Below are 17498 nucleotides of genomic sequence, written 5' to 3' on the forward strand. Positions count from 1 at the left end.
TCAAGCCCCTCGCCCTTTAGCCATATGATAAGGAACACAGAATTACAGTCCAGCAGAGGCTAACTCTGCTGTTTCCAAATAAAGACTTCTTCTATTTCCAAATAAAGACTTCTTATGGGAACAAATACCATCTCAAACAAAACCATAAAAGAGATGCTGAAGCAATCCTAATTGTAACCAGCTCTTCCTGCATAGCTCTGGTTTCATTATGTAAACATATTCCAGTCAAAGCTTTACAAACTATGTCATGTCATGATTTCCCCCTCTTTCCCCAGGAAACTGTGCAAGGATAAGTGTACACATGTCCAAGAAATAGAGGATGTCATTTTATTGGAAGTCCACAGGTAATTGTATCACATTAGGGAGTGGAAGAATCTCATGGTATGGCACAACACAATACCTCACTCTAAACACTTAAACAGAAGGTTAAATGATATGCAACATGATCAAATCAGTAAATCTCCATCTTCTAGGCACCACTGATTAATTTAAAATAAACTTTTATAAGTTGAAAAAATAATATAGTCCATTAATTTGTTTGTTGCACTGTCTTTAAATGAAACAGCACTTTGAAAGTCACAAATAAAAAAGCAGCACTTTCTCTTAATACCAACACCACTGTAACACATACTGTAGCGTGGCATGCAAATCCATATCTGCAGTCTTTTTTTTAATATTAACAAATGGAATGATAATTTTCTATCTCAAATATTAGTAGCATAACATGTAAGTGCAGATCATTCTGGCCACAAGTGTGGTAAGCCTTAACAAGTGTGTATTACAAGAGCATAGAACACAGAGCATGACACTTACATCCAAGAATCTCTCTCTTTTGTATTGTACATGGTGTTTGTTACAGGCTGACTTCCAACTTGCTGTACCCAAGCTTCACGAAACAAGATTATTGACCATTTCTGGTTTTGCTTAAAAACAAAATGCAGTCACCATCAAAGCACAACCATTAATAACTTGGTCAAAAAATGCCATAGCTCCATTGAAAAAATAACTTGTCTTTTTAGTAGACTCCATTACGCGATAAAGTTTCCATTATAGGCATGTTATGAAGTCTTACAGTGGTACTGCAGTGTCATTCCTGTTAAGAGATTTGTATAGACACCAAGAAATGGTGCAATGTTCAAAAAAAGCTGTTCAAACTGAGCTAAGCTTCACAAGACCACGTACTGAGTCTTCATGCAATGAATCCTGGCTGGCTAGACTCAGGACGTGCATTGTATGGCTGTGTGCAATAGGGCTTCCACTTGGCAGCATCCCAGGGGGTGATGGAGCTTCTTCAGGGGTGAGAAACTGATGGCCTTCGTGTTCCTCTTTCAGTGGTATCATGTCTGTCAAACCTGTATCTGATGTAAGATTTGGCATAGAAGATGGTGGTGTTGGTTGCCCTAGCGTTAGAGTTGCACAAGGCCCACTGATAGAAGTCTTTCCTGGTAAAGGTAGCTCCTCACTAGTTATGCTTGGCTCGCTCTGTAGTAGGGGGGTGGCAGCAGCCTGCAAAACGAATTTAGTGCTCTGAATGCACTGATCTTGGTCGCACTGTAGAATGGAAGGGTGTCAAAATCATATAAGGCAAACAAAACAGAGGAAAAAAGGGGAGAATATGGACAAAAAGGTATGGAAAATAATGGGATGTGAAGAGAAAAAAGAAAGCCATTAGTATCATTCCATGGTTAGCCACCCAAAAATCCCAATGCATGCTGCCCAGGCAAAAAAAAAAAAAAAAAGAAAAAAAGCAGCATGCATAACTGAGCCAGTGCTTTGGATTACTGTCAAGTAAATAATGATAAACATCTAGAGTGTTCACTTAAGGGTTTTGGTAATGCCTAAAATAGTATTTTGTGACTATTGTAATTCAAATACTTCGCTTATTCTTGTTTGAAGCCATTTGAAAAGCCTAGCTGCACAATCCATGGAAAACGAACTGCATCAGACACCTGAAAACCTCCCTGATTCCAAATGAGGTGAATCACTGCCACGCTCCTTTTACCTGAGAGTTCAGAGAGAGGCCCAGAGGCATAACTTGAGCATCTTTCCAAGTTGAAAAATGCTAAGCAAGTGTCTTTTTTAATTGGTCCTCATATGTAGGAATTAAAGAGCTACAGAAGTTTTCCAGAACAAGAACTCCTTTAATGCAGGTGGTTTTATACAGATATAGTTGGCAATACAGCCTCTATGAGCAAAAATTTCCCTTCTCCCAGAGAATATACTACACTACACTCAGTACTCTAGAGGATGTATAGAAATTAGGCAGCACTGCAGATGCATTAATTTGATATCAAAATTTAATTATTTTTAGGCTTTTTCTTGATTAAGTTAATCTCAACAATGTGAAGAATCAAGGTACCAAGCACAAGTTTTCTGGCAAGCACTTTCACAATAACAAGCCAAATTCAGCATTGTATAAATCCAGTTAAGCTCATTGAGTATTAACAGGAACACTTCTGGCTCTACATCATTCCTAAGAATGGTTCATGCAAAATTATCACTCATTCCTTGAAACGACAAGACAGGTAGGTGTTTCAATAATGTCCAGATAACTAAGTGGGTAGTATATCTACTGCCAAATTAAGTTTCTTTAATATGAACTGGTATGAGTTTTGAAAGCTTCCAATGACAATATATATTTAATTCACAGCCTGATCAGTTATCAGTCACCTGCAGATTTTAAAAATCCGGTTATAGTCACAGTTGACATACTATTGTTCTGCTGTGCAAGACAAACACTTCAGTCAATGAATACAACTATAAATCCAATGCAGCAAAGAAAATTTGGAAGCAAGCAAGCAGAATAAAAAAATACATCCAGAGGCAAGACATGTCTGTTCACTGCTGTTATTTCAAGGATTCTGTTAAAGCAATATGTTCTACACCAAATTATTGAAAGACATTACAAATCCAACTTCTGTTCAAGATATTCCCAGTCATAATCATTCCTACTAATATCACAGCAATTCCCTAAAATGCCCCTTCAAGCCACTGTGATTTACTCTATGAAAACTCACAGAAAGAATTTTGCTTCCTTTATTGTATGATGAAAAGTGTGACTATGAATGCTTCCTCTGATAATTTTCAGGTCCTCCAATTCCACCACTGAATAGCTCAATGATGAAGGCACACACATTACATCCAGCAAGTGTACAAGGAGGCTATTTAGTCACAGTAGACAGGTGGTATTTTAAACAAAAAAAGTCATTTAGGACTCTCAGACAAACTACTTTTTGACATGCCGAAGTCCAATCCTAACTCAATTTTCCAACACTTATGCTTTCAGGAAGATAAATGCACTGACTTCCTCTTACGTAAATTGAGTTCATATATGTTGCAAGCCTTTTTCCCCAAACAATGGAAGTGGTCTCGTATCATTTCAGAGGGATTACTCACTGGTTTAAAGCCAAAACCTTGTGTAAGTACCCTACTAAGAAGAAAACTGTCAGCATCTTCCACAGTCAAGCTTTCAATTAGTAGTTCAGTGTGAATAACTCATTCTTGATTAAGATACTGTTATTCACACCCACTTATTTCAATTAAACTATAGCCCTTCGACCCACCTTACTATGCAGACATTAAAAACCTGTTAACTGAATTTTCGAACTTTAAAAAGACCCACAAAATACATCTCTGAAAAGCAGTAGCCAAAGAATATGTTAAATAACCAAGGGATGCCTATAACCCCTGTGGTACATTGAAAACAAATAACAAAAGAAATCGTTAACCTGTTCCAGGCAACACAAATACGCTGCTTTAAATTAGCTAAAGGCAAATTACTTGAACACATCGTATAGTCTGAATGCATTTTCTTCTTACTGAGCTCTAGTGCCTCTCAGCTGAATCAATATTGAAAAATATAAAGTAGCCTCATAAAGCTCCATTAAACAGAGCACCATGAAATTTTTTCAGGTGCTGTATGTCTCTTCTTCATTTCCCATACACTTGTCACTTCCCTAAAGCGTTTCCTCTTATTCATTAATATTTCAGGGGTTTTTTGTTCTATTTAACAGTGATCAACTATAAATAACTTAGGAAAATGCAGGCTATAAACGGCTTTCAAGAGTGACTAGAGTGAATTTTATACCAGTAAAGGTAGATGTGTTCAATGAAGCTCTCAAAAACATCTGATAAAAACAACACATACTATCCAGGTAGATTATTCTTGAGTCTAAACAGCAAACAGAAAACTAAAAGGAAATTAGATTTGTTTATAAGGCTGGCAGGGTGGTTTTTCCTTGATTCCATATCTCACTCTTAACTAAATTAAATTTAGGGCCAAAAGCCTTAACAGCTATTAATCACATTAATTATTAAACACCAGTATTTCAAATGAAATAAAGAAGTCTATGATTGTAACAAAAAGGAAGCCAAGTACTGAAATCTAAGTACTTAAAAATCTCCTGTAGAAATTATTCCACCAGTATCATCTTATTTCAGATTTACTACTTTTATCTTCCACTTACACTGCCCACTGTTTCAGAGGAACAGCAGATTCTGAAGGTAAGATAAGTTTAATAAGTTCTACAAGTACAGAAGGTCAATTATAGATATGCACGGAAATTTTTAGCCAACTCTGTTTATTTTCACATCAAAAGGCATAAATTAAAGAAAATTAGACAAGACCTAAAATTCTGTGTTTATTTCAGAAATAATAAATACAAACAACTAAGGAAACAATATCTTAGATTTTTTTTCTGAAGAAAATCTGTTTTTTTCTAAGCTACACAAAACATGCATATTAACATAGTTGTACAGGGCAATATATTTTTCACATTTCTAATACCAAAGCCAGAGATTATATACTTTGAATTTAAAATTAACCTTGTTAAAGATTTTCTAAACACTAGTAACATTAAGGAATTGGTAGTTCTCAGAAGGTGGGTAAAGAAGGTTGAATGAACTCAGCATCTCTGAATAAATTAGAAACAACAAAAATTTCGGAGGAGCCTGACAGCACTGAATGATAGTGCTATGAAGTAACAGAAAGAATGCTGAAATACCATATTAGATGGATACGATATGGGGGTAAAAAGTGGAGGGATGAAGGTGTATAACTGTTCCCAACAGCTGTAGGATTTCACAGTCAAAATAATGGTGTTGCAGATACTGTGCAACAACTAAGCCACAAGCCCCACCAAGTTAATGGCTCCACTAGCAAGTAGTTCAGTGCACCAGGAGCAGATGTAGCAAGAGAAACGCTTCTGAAGCCAAAGTGTAAACTATACTTGTTCCAGGAATTTTACTACACACTAGCTGCTGTTTGTTCTTATAGACTGAACGTCTGTGAATGGTTAGAGCATGTTGGGCACATTCTGGGAGCACAAATTCTGAAAAAATATCTAGTTCATCTGCTCTGCAATGTGAACAACATGCAGTAACTAGGCACAACTCAAATAATTGCTTCTAAAACATACCTCAATCCAAAGGAAAATGCTAAAGTTGATTTACTGCCTGTGCCCTTAATCCATTTTAACTGTGAAGCAAGACGCTTTAATGAAAATCCTCTATCAACCTTGACTGTATTATCCTTGTATGGTAGAAATGTTTAATCCTCATGATGAGAATAAGAAAAGCAAAGGAGAAAGAAATCTAGGATGGTGAGAGTTGATATCCCCTGGATCACCTGGATTCCTGCTTTCCGGTTGGTGCTAGAAATACTGATGTGAACATTTGGGAGAGGACTTTGCTGCATGTCTCACTGGTAATAAACATTGTGCATGCACTGTTAAGGTTCCTACAATTTTCAGTGGTACATATTAATTAAGAAAACAAACACTAAGTTGATAATTGGTATCCAGGAAAGGGAGAACTGGAAATAAGGGAATTTGGCACATAAGGAACTACCTAAGTGCTGAGGAAGAAATGCCTAGAATGCAGGAGTACAAGCAAATTTCTTAAAAACAAATAAACCTATCCTGAAACAGAGGCAAAATAGAAGTAAAATCTATAACTTTATAAGGCATTAGAGAGTTATCAAAGTAAAAATAAAGCAAACTAATTCCTCTTTAAAAAGTGCATGGAGCGAGATGGATTCTGTATTCCTTCATAATGCATTTCTAAAGAATAAAACACCCTGTATCAAAACCCAAGAATCAACTCAGGCTTTTTAGAGAAAGCTAAGTACTACAGAAGTGCAGATCTAGTAAATGGTAGCTGATAGGTTTATGGTGAAATGAGAACTTTTTTCAGAATACAAAGAAAATAAACCTTAAAATGAAAGAATAAAATACAAAGAAAATTATTATTTAATTATGGGTCAAATACTGTGTCTCAAGCAAAAAAGTTCTTAAGAATGAGAACAGAGATACTTGGGCGAATTAATGAAAAGCTTCTAAAAATAATCAGCAATAAAATGCAATAGGGAAATAATTCAGAAATATGAAATCATTAGCTCCAAGTGACCATGCTTGTCACTTGGATAAGAATAATTAAGAAGCTGGCTAACAAATTTACCAGATTAATTTCAAATGGTATTGGCAAAGACATTAAAAACACCGGGGATGTACGAGGAAAAATAAGCAAAATAAGGTAGATACTAAGGAGAGAACAGCAGAAGGAGTTCTTTTATAAATATCTAGAAAAAAATGGTCATAGTATGGGTCTATGAAAAACTGATTATAGCAATGACCCTGACTTTGAGATTGTGACAAACTGAGTCACTATCACGAGTAGGGTAGTTCCTATATGAAATATTCAAAGTCTCAAAGGTAAAATTACCACAAAAGCTGTTAAGTACAAAAACAGTGCCACAGAAATGGTATCCTGAAGAAGAGATAATGTATTGCACTTAAAACAACTGTCTGGCAAGTTTAAACTCAGCCTGATTGTTTTGTTTTGGTTTTTCGAGGTTAAATGCAAAAAGGATGCCAAGCTAAAAGATATATTAAACTAAATGAAAGCAGAATATAATACTAAGCAACCTACAGAGAGATTTGAAGAATGAGCAGAGGCTCAAGAAGTCTATTTAGAAAGACACAAGTCACCAAGTAAAAAGACTGAAGGAAGGGGAGAGACAAAAGAGGGAAGGGAAGGAATAGGAGAAGCCAAGTGTGAGAGAAGATGCTTATTAAAATCTTCATTTAATATCAATGCTCAGGAGCGTCATTCTAGCATAATATATGGATGAGGTGGTATATAATCTAGAAAATAATATTCAAAGCAGAGATAAGAAGATGTAATGTATTCTGGAATAAAATCCAGGGAGACACACCACAATGGTGTACTGGAACACACTTCAGATTTCCAATACCTTGTTTTCTGTACTCAAAAGAGTTAAACTTGCTAATCGAGTGTAATTATCTTTGATGACGTATAAATGGCTAAACCTCTGCCATTTAAAAAGTATTTAAGGACTAAGATCATGATCTACACATGCTCTTAAGTCAAGGAACTTCACTTTGCCTGTCCTTATCTGAAACCATAATAATACAAGCTGCAGTACCAGATACATTCCCATCAGACTAGCCAGTTCTTTGTGGCCCACCTGCTTTGGCTCCAAGAAGGCGTTTTTCATTTTATGCCTCTGCCTTCTTTTCCGAGAGGTATGCAATCTTCCAAAAAGGAAGACTGAATCATATTTCAGATTCTGCCTGAACTTTGTCAGGGAGGACACAAAAGAAAAAGGAAACCTTTTATTCCACAAAGACTTTCTCTCTACTCTTTTGCTTCCACTGGTGTCTTGGGATAGAGCTAGTCTATTATTTAAAACATCAACCACCAAAGGAAATTTTCATGTTTGAATCTGAACTTCTAACAAGAGGTGTTCTAGAAAATCTTGCAGAGATTCCTCCTCTAAAAAACCAAACAAAAACCAACTGAACAGAAAATAATAATAAATTAATAATAATAATAAACCCAACAGGATGCTGCTCCATGCCTTTTTATACTTCTTTCATAAAGTGTACTCCACTGACTTTCACTCAAGAAACTGCAGCAGTCTTTTTCAGGGGAGAACAAGTAGATAGCTAGTGCTCCCAGTGCTCCCGTTCCCAAACTTCTTCAGAAGAATCTAAGAGCATGTACTGGGAAGAAAGCTGAGAGAAACAGATACTGTAAAGCCTGGAAAAGTACTTCTTCATGGGAAAAAGGTTTAAATAGAATGTCAAAGTTTTACTTGATTATTTCTGTCTAAATTTAAATCAGAACAGGAAATCCAGTAACTGAACAGAAATGGCTGAAACAAACTTGCTAGCAATAAGGTGGATTGGAAAAAAAAGTCTGTTACATGGATGAGACTGATATTTTAACTGTGAAATAGGGAAATCAGCTTTATTGTTTGCTGCTTTATAAGACAGGAGAGAGGGAACCTGAAAGTAGGTAGAGAATCTACTGAGAAGAGGAAAAATGCTGACCTTAGAACACAGAAAAAAGGAAATGTGAAACAAGAACAAATCGGGGGCAAAATTACATGTCACTGCATTGCTGCCAGCAGGAAAAGAAAAGTTATAATTTCTTATGATTCAAACAACTCAGCAAAGAATGCAAGATCTTAAATAGGAAAGAGAAAACAGTACTAGAGAGACTGGGAAACTAAGCAGGCCTTTAACAGTTTGCAGCAGAACTCAAGGGAGAAATTTTAATGCTGATAGCCAGCTGCCACTAGAAGCCAATTGGTCTTGGATATAGACCAGGAATAATGCCCTGAGAAAAACAGCTCACAGTCTAAAGATATTCCTCCATTTTTCAAGCCTTTTCTGAGAGATCATTTTCAGGAATGAAAGCTGCACATTTCCAAGTGATTCTGACAACTGTTAGAGAACCCAAGCTTTTCCCAGCTTTAGTAGTGTGATGTTCTAGGATATAAGAAGTTCAAATCCTTGAAGAACTTGCATATTTACAGGTATTACACTCTAAAATCATAACAGCTACTTGTTTGACCTAAACTAGTACCATAACAGATTTCTCCACTTCTAGAGACAAATTTAGTCAATTTGCTATCAAACTGGCAGAAGATTTTCTCCTTACTATCCAGTAATAATCACAGTGTCTTCTTATAATGCAAGCATAATTCTTATAATGTTAAGAGAATTTAATTATTGTGTGTTAATGATCCTCAAAAAACAGAAGCCTTGACAGAGTCAGAAAGCTTGGGTAATCCCTGAAAGACTTCAAGCTATTTTTAAGGTTTGCTTGCTCCTTTTTTTAACCTCCTTTTCTCTTTTCAGATTTAGATTTTTTTTTATTTTTTTTTTTTTGAGTAAAATTTGTACGGAGCATCACCTTGTTCTGCACAACTACACCTCACAGAAGATTCAGAGTTAATACTGTGTTTCCTATACATTTTCTCATTAAGAAGACTAACAAATCTTTTATTTAATCCACATAAAAAAGAGTAAAAACAGCTTAGGAACTACAGCAAAATTTTTATACCAGTTTATCATTGACACTAAAACTAATCTGTCTGGGAAGAGTGACTCTTCTTCCTTTGTTCAAAAGAAAGGCTGAATTATGTCAGAAGGCCTTGTGGCCTCCTCTTTTTTGGCAAAGGGAGGATGTCCATAACAAATGGCTTTTTTGACAAAGTCTTAGAATCCACATAATGTGAAGATATGTGGATAACAATTCAGAAATAGGCACATTTGTAAGATGCTTGCCTTTGGAAAAAGATCGCTTTCCAGTTATTCTCTTGTTCTTGGCATTGGAAATCCTATTTTCCATTATGATAGCCAATGCTACCAGCAAAAAAAAAAAAACAACCACAAAGTAAAAACTGTTGGTTATAACAATCCAGTTGCCATTTTTTGTTCATCAGAAGTTCAGTATCCTCCTGCTCTTTCTTCAACACACTTCTACCCTAGAAACTCCCCTTTGTTCATCTTTACTTTTTAAAACACATTAGTCTATGCAGAACTGCAGTGTACAAGCAAAGAAGGAAACAGAGTATGAAGAAAGTGCCATACAAAATAACAGCTGGAAAATGACAAACCAGAGCAAGTCCATGTTACTTGGATATTCCAGTTCAAAACACAGCAGATGTCAACAGTACAAGTCAAAATGCCAGTATATTCAACAAATCAAGTGTAGAAAACCTCTCTCTTTTTTTAGAATCCATAAGCAATAACTATTACACTGCGTGAAACACACATTAAAAAGGGCTTTGACTTTTTTTTCTTTGCTGTTAATAAGCAAGTAATTCCACCCAGAGTGTCAGCTGTATCCAGTTAGTTATTACTTGATTAGTTCACATGAAAGTGGAGAAGGAAAACATTCACAGGAATCTTGATGAACAACACTATGGGATGGTTCCTACCATGTTGCTCTGAGATTGTGTGGCCCCATACATAGTAATGCCATTTGATGGTCCTGCTAATTGTGGTGTATCTGGTTGTATAAATCCTCTTCTGTCAATTAAGCTGTAGAATAATAAAAATAAATAAAAAATAGAGACATTTTTGATCAAAAACTACCCCCTCTCAACAAAAAGAGAAAAAAAGTCATACAACAGACCTTCATACCTCACCAATACCTTCACATGTCTCCTTTTATTCAGCTGAGTACAAGACTTCATTTCTATTAATTAGCAAGGCAATTGGTTCCTTGCAATACTATCTGTCATACAGTCAGATGTACTGCTACTTTTCTTGATTTTTATCATAGACAAAAGATTTAGAAGCTGACCAACCAATTTTAAACCAGAGTTGAGAAAACAAATTAGAAAACTCACTACTGCACTTTGAATCAGTATCTGTTCAGAAGGAGGGAGACGGGGGGGGGGAAGGAGGGAGACGAGGGGGGGGGAAGGAGGGAGACGGGGGGGGGGAAGGAGGGAGACGGGGGGGGGGAAGGAGGGAGACGGGGGGGGGGAAGGAGGGAGACGGGGGGGGGGAAGGAGGGAGACGGGGGGGGGGAAGGAGGGAGACGGGGGGGGGGAAGGAGGGAGACGGGGGGGGGGAAGGAGGGAGACGGGGGGGGGGAAGGAGGGAGACGGGGGGGGGGAAGGAGGGAGACGGGGGGGGGAAGGAGGGAGACGGGGGGGGGGAAGGAGGGAGACGGGGGGGGGAAGGAGGGAGACGGGGGGGGGAAGGAGGGAGACGGGGGGGGGAAGGAGGGAGACGGGGGGGGGAAGGAGGGAGACGGGGGGGGAAGGAGGGAGACGGGGGGGGGAAGGAGGGAGACGGGGGGGGGGGAAGGAGGGAGACGGGGGGGGGGAAGGAGGGAGACGGGGGGGGGGGAAGGAGGGAGACGGGGGGGGGGGAAGGAGGGAGACGGGGGGGGGGAAGGAGGGAGACGGGGGGGGGGAAGGAGGGAGACGGGGGGGGGGAAGGAGGGAGACGGGGGGGGGGAAGGAGGGAGACGGGGGGAAGGAGGGAGACGGGGGGAAGGAGGGAGACGGGGGGAAGGAGGGAGACGGGGGGAAGGAGGGAGACGGGGGGAAGGAGGGAGACGGGGGGAAGGAGGGAGACGGGGGGAAGGAGGGAGACGGGGGGGAAGGAGGGAGACGAGGAGAGGGAGGGAGGGAGACGGGGAGAGGGGGGGAGACGGGGGGGAAGGAGGGAGACGGGGGGAAGGAGGGAGACGGGGGGGAAGGAGGGAGACGAGGAGAGGGAGGGAGGGAGACGGGGAGAGGGAGGGAGACGGGGAGAGGGAGGGAGACGGGGAGAGGGAGGGAGACGGGGAGAGGGAGGGAGACGGGGAGAGGGAGGGAGACGGGGAGAGGGAGGGAGACGGGGAGAGGGAGGGAGACGGGGAGAGGGAGGGAGACGGGGAGAGGGAGGGGGGGGAAGGAGGGAGAGGGGGGGAGGAGGGAGGGGGGGAAGGGGGGAGGGGGGGAAAGAGGGGGGGGAGGGGGAAGGAGGGAGAGGGAGGGGGAAGGAGGGAGAGGGAGGGGGAAGGAGGGAGAGGCAGGGGGAAGGAGGGAGAGGCAGGGGGAAGGAGGGAGAGAGAGAGGGAGGGGGAAGGAGAGAGAGAGGGTTTTTTTTAGAAAACTTTTGCCAGGTGTTTCATGAGAGCAAGCTAACACTGCTCATAGTGCTCCACTATTCTTACCAAAGTGAGGCACTCATAAGTGGAAATAAGAAAATGTTTCATGGAGAAATTAATAAAAATAAGTAAAAGCATACATAAGATTATTTTGAAAATAAATAGAATGGAATCATCTGACCTAGCTATAGATTTTCCTAAAATTCCACATACATTTTTACTCTCAATTTGAGAATTATAAACTGCACTTAGTTTATGGTAGTTTACACTCATAAAAAGCTGAATATGCAGACCAAAGTACTATATTCTACAGGTGTATTAGCTCATATCACCTCCATACAAAAAAAACACCAACCACACCAAACCACCAGCAGCAAAATAATAACAATAAAAAGAAAATCAAATGTTGACTGGAGGGTTTATAGTTCCTTTTTACTATGACAAAATGACAGGAATGTCTTAAAATACCTGAGAGCTAAAGTCAGCACAGAGCTGGTTTTATTTGCTTATTTATGGGACTTTTAAATATACTAAGGGCCAAGATGGCATCAATTTTAAAATATAAGAACAGGATGCATAGAAAAAAAAAAAAAAGGCATTTCCCCTCTCAATAGTCAATGAGTTTTCCACCACTTGGAGACCAGTTCCAGCTCTCCTCCGGAAGGGTCTGCAGAACAGGGGTTTATGTACATTTGAAACACTTAGAAATTCACCTGAGATGACAATCCGCCCTGTGGAAAGCACTCCTTCAAAAAATCAGATGCTTAAAAATAGGTGTATGATGTATTGTATCTGAACACCAATTCAGGCCTATGCTGACAGATATGGATCAAATTAAGATTTGGAAGTTGCTGTTGAGGACATGTAAAATGCATTCTGAATTTGGTAGCATAGGTTTGAAAATTAAAAATATGATCTTTAACCGAAGTGAGAAAAGTCTGGATTATTTACAGACCCTCCCTTAATCTGCATTCCATTCTCAGAGGCACCTGAACATTTTGAATTTTAGGGTTTGATCACTGCTAAACCACTTTACCAGAATTTAAGGAAAAAAGTAATATCTAGTGACTTGGGACACAGCTGAGGTTAAAAGTCAAAGAAAACAAGGTTATAATTTACATTTTGCAGTCAGTAAATTTTTACTGTTGGTCACAAAACGCCTCCCTGCAGAAACTCTACATATACTTCAGCATCTAAATAAGTTGCATTACTATATGGAATTTGGGAAAAAATGTAAAAACTCTGTTAAAACACAGGAGCCAATGCCAGTCTGATCTGTTGTGTGCTACTACTTATATCAGCTTAAGCAGCTATTTCAAATACTGAGAACTTTACGTAGTTTTAATAAAGATTTCAATTTGGAGTCAAAAGAACTTGCAGCATGGTACTGAGTTTTTATGTCACATTCTTTTATGAAAAGCAAAATGGCAGAATTAAAGGGCTGGCTTCAGGTACCATCCACATAGGCAGGAAGCAGAGACAGGGTTACTCTTTCTCACCACAGGGACTACAGTATTAACTCATTACGTGGACATCTTAATGGTTGTCTCCTCCTCAGGAAAGTACACCAGCCTCTCCTGTTGACCTTTGACTGCTCATGGAAGAGAAATCTCTGATACTCACAATAGCAAAGACAGAAATCCCCACTTCCAGCAAAACACCTTGGCTACTGGTCTATAAAGTAATTTACTGTCTTTCTTCTTGATAGTTCAGATTCATAACTACATTATTCGAGATAAAGCAAAACAGCTTCAACCGATGAGCATGCCACAAATATAATCTATAATACAAGATGACAGCCGCTCTCTAGAGAGGAACTGGGCCTCTATTGTACATGGAGTACATGAACTATCTAAACACTGAGCACTGGAATAAGATGAGAAGTATGTCTTTCCTGCGACCAGTTTTATTTCTCTAGTCTCAGTTCTGTCTTATATTTTGTTTGAGCTGAAAAGCCATCTGCAGCTTTGAATATAAAAATATTTTGGATTTAAAAAGTGAAAATTAACAACTATTAATAGCAAAACTTTAGCAAATATTAATCCATTAAGCTTTCTCTGGAACTGCTTTGGTGTAAGACAACCAAATTCAGCTTAATGTATATATGTTAACAGTTGTATAAATAAAGGAAAATCACTGTTAATTTAAATAAAACAGTTCAGAGTGAAAAGACAAAAATGAACAATTATCAAACTAGTAACAGAGTTAAAGTTCCTAAATTCTCCTAAATTCATGTAATATCTGTTAGATATGCAAGAATTCAATAAACTTTCAAATCGCCCAACATGCAAAAGCTAGCTACTAGAAAATTTTTCTTGCTAGAAGTCATTAACTGCAGTGGAAAAGGTTTAAAGAGCAGATAAACAAATCTACTTCAATTTTAGATGTTGAGCTTAAATATATTTTATGGGATCTCATCACTAACTTAGGGTAACCACAATTTACCAAATTATCTCTTTATTACTAAAGAAAAACTTAATTAAAGCTTCTAATGGGCAGTGAAACACAATATTACTTCTGTGGAGTAAATCCAAGCAATCAGAAAGAATATTTTTTTTTCATCAATAATCATATGGTTTCATTTTCATACTTTTCATACTCTTACCTTGGAGAGAGGGGCCCACAGAGTGCAGCACAGCAATTAGTAAAGATGTTGCCATAACTGTACGGATTATAGTTCTCTTTACCTCTTTTATTTGACCATGATCCTTTAATCTGAAGCGATATGAACAAGATGCATCACATATAATACAATACAGAATATGGCTGAGACAAATTAAGGATTTCCAAAGCAGCAACATGCTACTTACATCAGATGCAGACCAGAGAATACCCATGATCACACTTTCCAAATAGCTTAGGGCTTTGGGCTCTTATGAAAGGCTGGGCCCTAAAATCTTACAAGCAAGCACATGCTTTACCTCCATAGATTTAGACAACCCAAAATCTCAAAGGACCAATATAATCATAGTAGGAATTTCAGCATCTAAACATAATGGTCTGAGCTGAATTTTACAAGTATTATGGTGTGCTTTACAGAAGAGGTTCAATTGCAACAAACCATTAAAGTCAGCCATAGAGGATTTCTTTTCCATACTCTTGGGTAAGTTCTCAAGCTGCACAATACCACACATTATCTTTCCTAATGCCGACAAATGGTTCTAAAATATTATAAAGCAACTGCAGTCATTACTAGCTTTTAGCCCATATTATGTGGGGTTATTTTTAGCCAGTCTTGCTTTTCTGTTTGTGGAATACTTCAGAGGGTGACTAAAATGCCTTACTGTATTGAATTGGAAATACATGCTTTACATGACATTACTGAAGAGTCTATTTGCAATTCAGACGTGTTACACTGCTGCAGTCCCCTGCTCTCTGCCTTTCACCAATCCAAAACAGACACTTAAATTTGAGGGAAGGGGGGGAAGCTGGAAGCACACTGGGTCCATCTAGAGAGATGATGTTGGCTTAAACCTAATAACTGAGGAATACCAGAGTATCTCGTCTGTCTTATTAATGAGGTAGATTTCTTCAAAGTCAGGCTAGTTGCTTGGATACTTGATGCTGAGGCACAATTCACTCTGAGCCTTCTTGCTAAGTTTTTTGTGGTTAATTGCTGTTTATTGTAAAACTTAATTTTAACCATAACCTTAAACAATTACAAAACATGAGTTTGACAGTCCCAAAGATGCTACTTTTACATTTGCCAGATACCTATGAAAAAGGTACAACAAAAAAATCACAATAATTTTAAACTTACAGTAATTTGTCAAGACTTGCCAAATTCCAGCAAGCTTTTTATATCATTAGCTGCCTAGCTATTTTTATTCTCTCCTTTCATTAATTTTTTATTTCTCCTTTTAGTTACGGGAGGACACATCAAGCTTCCACACACAGTTAAACATAGTTTCACATCAAAATAAGGGAAACCTACATGCAAAATAGGGCAATTGTAGAAATGAGGAAGTTGACCTTTAAATTAATCATATACTCTTTGCCAGAAGTTTTAGACCTCAGACTGGCAACAAAATTTCAAAGGAAAAAATAAAGGATGTCATTTTTGTTTTGAGAATTCAACATACTTTGCAATTTTTATATTAAGCTGTTATTGAGTCAAAGAATATTTAGGACTTCCAGTAAAAAAGAGATACTGAAAAATATTTAGTAATTTCCTACTGTATAAAATATACTTGTTTGTCTTCTCTCTTTTATATTTTCCTTTTTTAAGATACAGATGCTGTGGGTGTAAATCATGATGGACACACTAACGTAACAAGCACATCTTCAAACCACAAAAATTAGTGTCCAGAAGATCTCCTCTGGTATTTTGAATCAAGCATGACCATGTTACTTCCTTTTTTCCTACTGAGGCATTCACAAAATTATGCAGAGAGATATAACTTCTCCAAGAATAACAGAGAAAAACTGCATACAATTAGAATGAATAATTTCCTCCTTATTACTGTTTAGAAACATACATGTAGACATACACTATGAACTTACATCTTCATTTGTTGTTTGATTGGAGCTGATCAAATATGTGTGAAAACCTGAGAGGCCCACAATGGACCATACTGAGAAAAAACACACCACAGCTTCCAGCACAGTGATTGAAAGTCAAGGAAATATATGCAAATGGCAAAAAGAAATATACATCCAATAACATGTAGTTACAATCATAAAACTCAGGGTAGCCAGCTTATAGTCCACAAGTCCCTTGAGATCTCTGGGGTACTTCAAAGGGGTCAGCAAAAATTAAACTCAGAAAAGCAAGCCTATTGTCAGGAGGCTTTAGTGTACAGGCCACTGAATAGAATCTATACCAGCAAATATTGAAGTCTCTGCAAACAGAAAAAGGCCATAAACTACTGGTGAGTGGTTCTGCTCTTAATTGCTGAAATTCAAATTTTCATGTTCACCCTATAAAAGTCATCACACTTGTTGATAAGTAACAGTAAATAACACTTCTGGTGGGGTGAGGGGAAGATCAGACACAAGAAAGGTAACCCAAGGCCAGCTGAATGGCAAAGACTGAACAGGTATCTTTGTACAAATATTTAGTGCACAATGAGAGTCTTGCATGAGGACTAAAGGTTCTAGATCTGTGCTTATAAATATAGTGACAACAACTGAGTAAACTGCATCTCAGTCATATGTTCTAACTGTCTCTCCTGTCTTTCTGTTGTTACTGAAGTCAAGATTCTGATAGGGATCCTAACACTAGCAGCAAAGTGCACTAGTCTGAGTAAAATACAAAGTCAAATTGCTCTCTCAAGTCCCTCTAATAACTGGGTATAGTCTACATTACAACTGTGGGGGTGCCTGAATGGCCCAGATTTTGCAAATGGCCCAGATAACAACTGTTAAAACTGCGAGTAAATAGCTGGAGTGAGGTTGAATACTCAACACTGAGCAGCATTTGCCAAAACTTATTATGTTAAAGAGAAAGACTGTTAACTCCCAACTCACTGTGCTGCTATTAAGAGTAGCCGAGCAACTACAAGACGACTTTTTGAATGAGACGACAGCCCGAAGTGTAAGAAAAATGACAAAAAGTAGCAGATGAGAACTTGAAG

The 17498-nt window shown here is 38.4% G+C and overlaps 1 protein-coding gene across 2 annotated transcripts in view; it reads right to left on the reverse strand.

Annotated features, from left to right (window-relative positions):
* Positions 1 to 1149: 1149 nt before the first annotated feature.
* The window catches only part of ZDHHC14 (zDHHC palmitoyltransferase 14), a gene marked incomplete at its 3' end in the record, with an annotated part of 106604 nt that continues 90255 nt past the window's right edge, over positions 1150 to 17498 (reverse strand). The window contains exons 6-9 of one of the 2 annotated variants that reach the window (XM_080341780.1): positions 16426 to 16528; positions 14528 to 14637; positions 10253 to 10355; positions 1150 to 1506 (exon numbers count right to left, since the gene is read on the reverse strand). In XM_080341780.1, the coding sequence (XP_080197906.1) occupies positions 1150 to 1506; positions 10253 to 10355; positions 14528 to 14637; positions 16426 to 16528 (673 nt within the window). Of the gene's footprint in view, positions 1552 to 10252; positions 10356 to 14527; positions 14638 to 16425; positions 16529 to 17498 lie in introns of both variants that reach the window. The other variant, XM_080341779.1, reaches the window with a different exon arrangement.

This window comes from Nesoenas mayeri, assembly GCF_963082525.1.
Source record: "Nesoenas mayeri genome assembly, chromosome: 3".
Taxonomy (NCBI): domain Eukaryota; kingdom Metazoa; phylum Chordata; class Aves; order Columbiformes; family Columbidae; genus Nesoenas; species Nesoenas mayeri.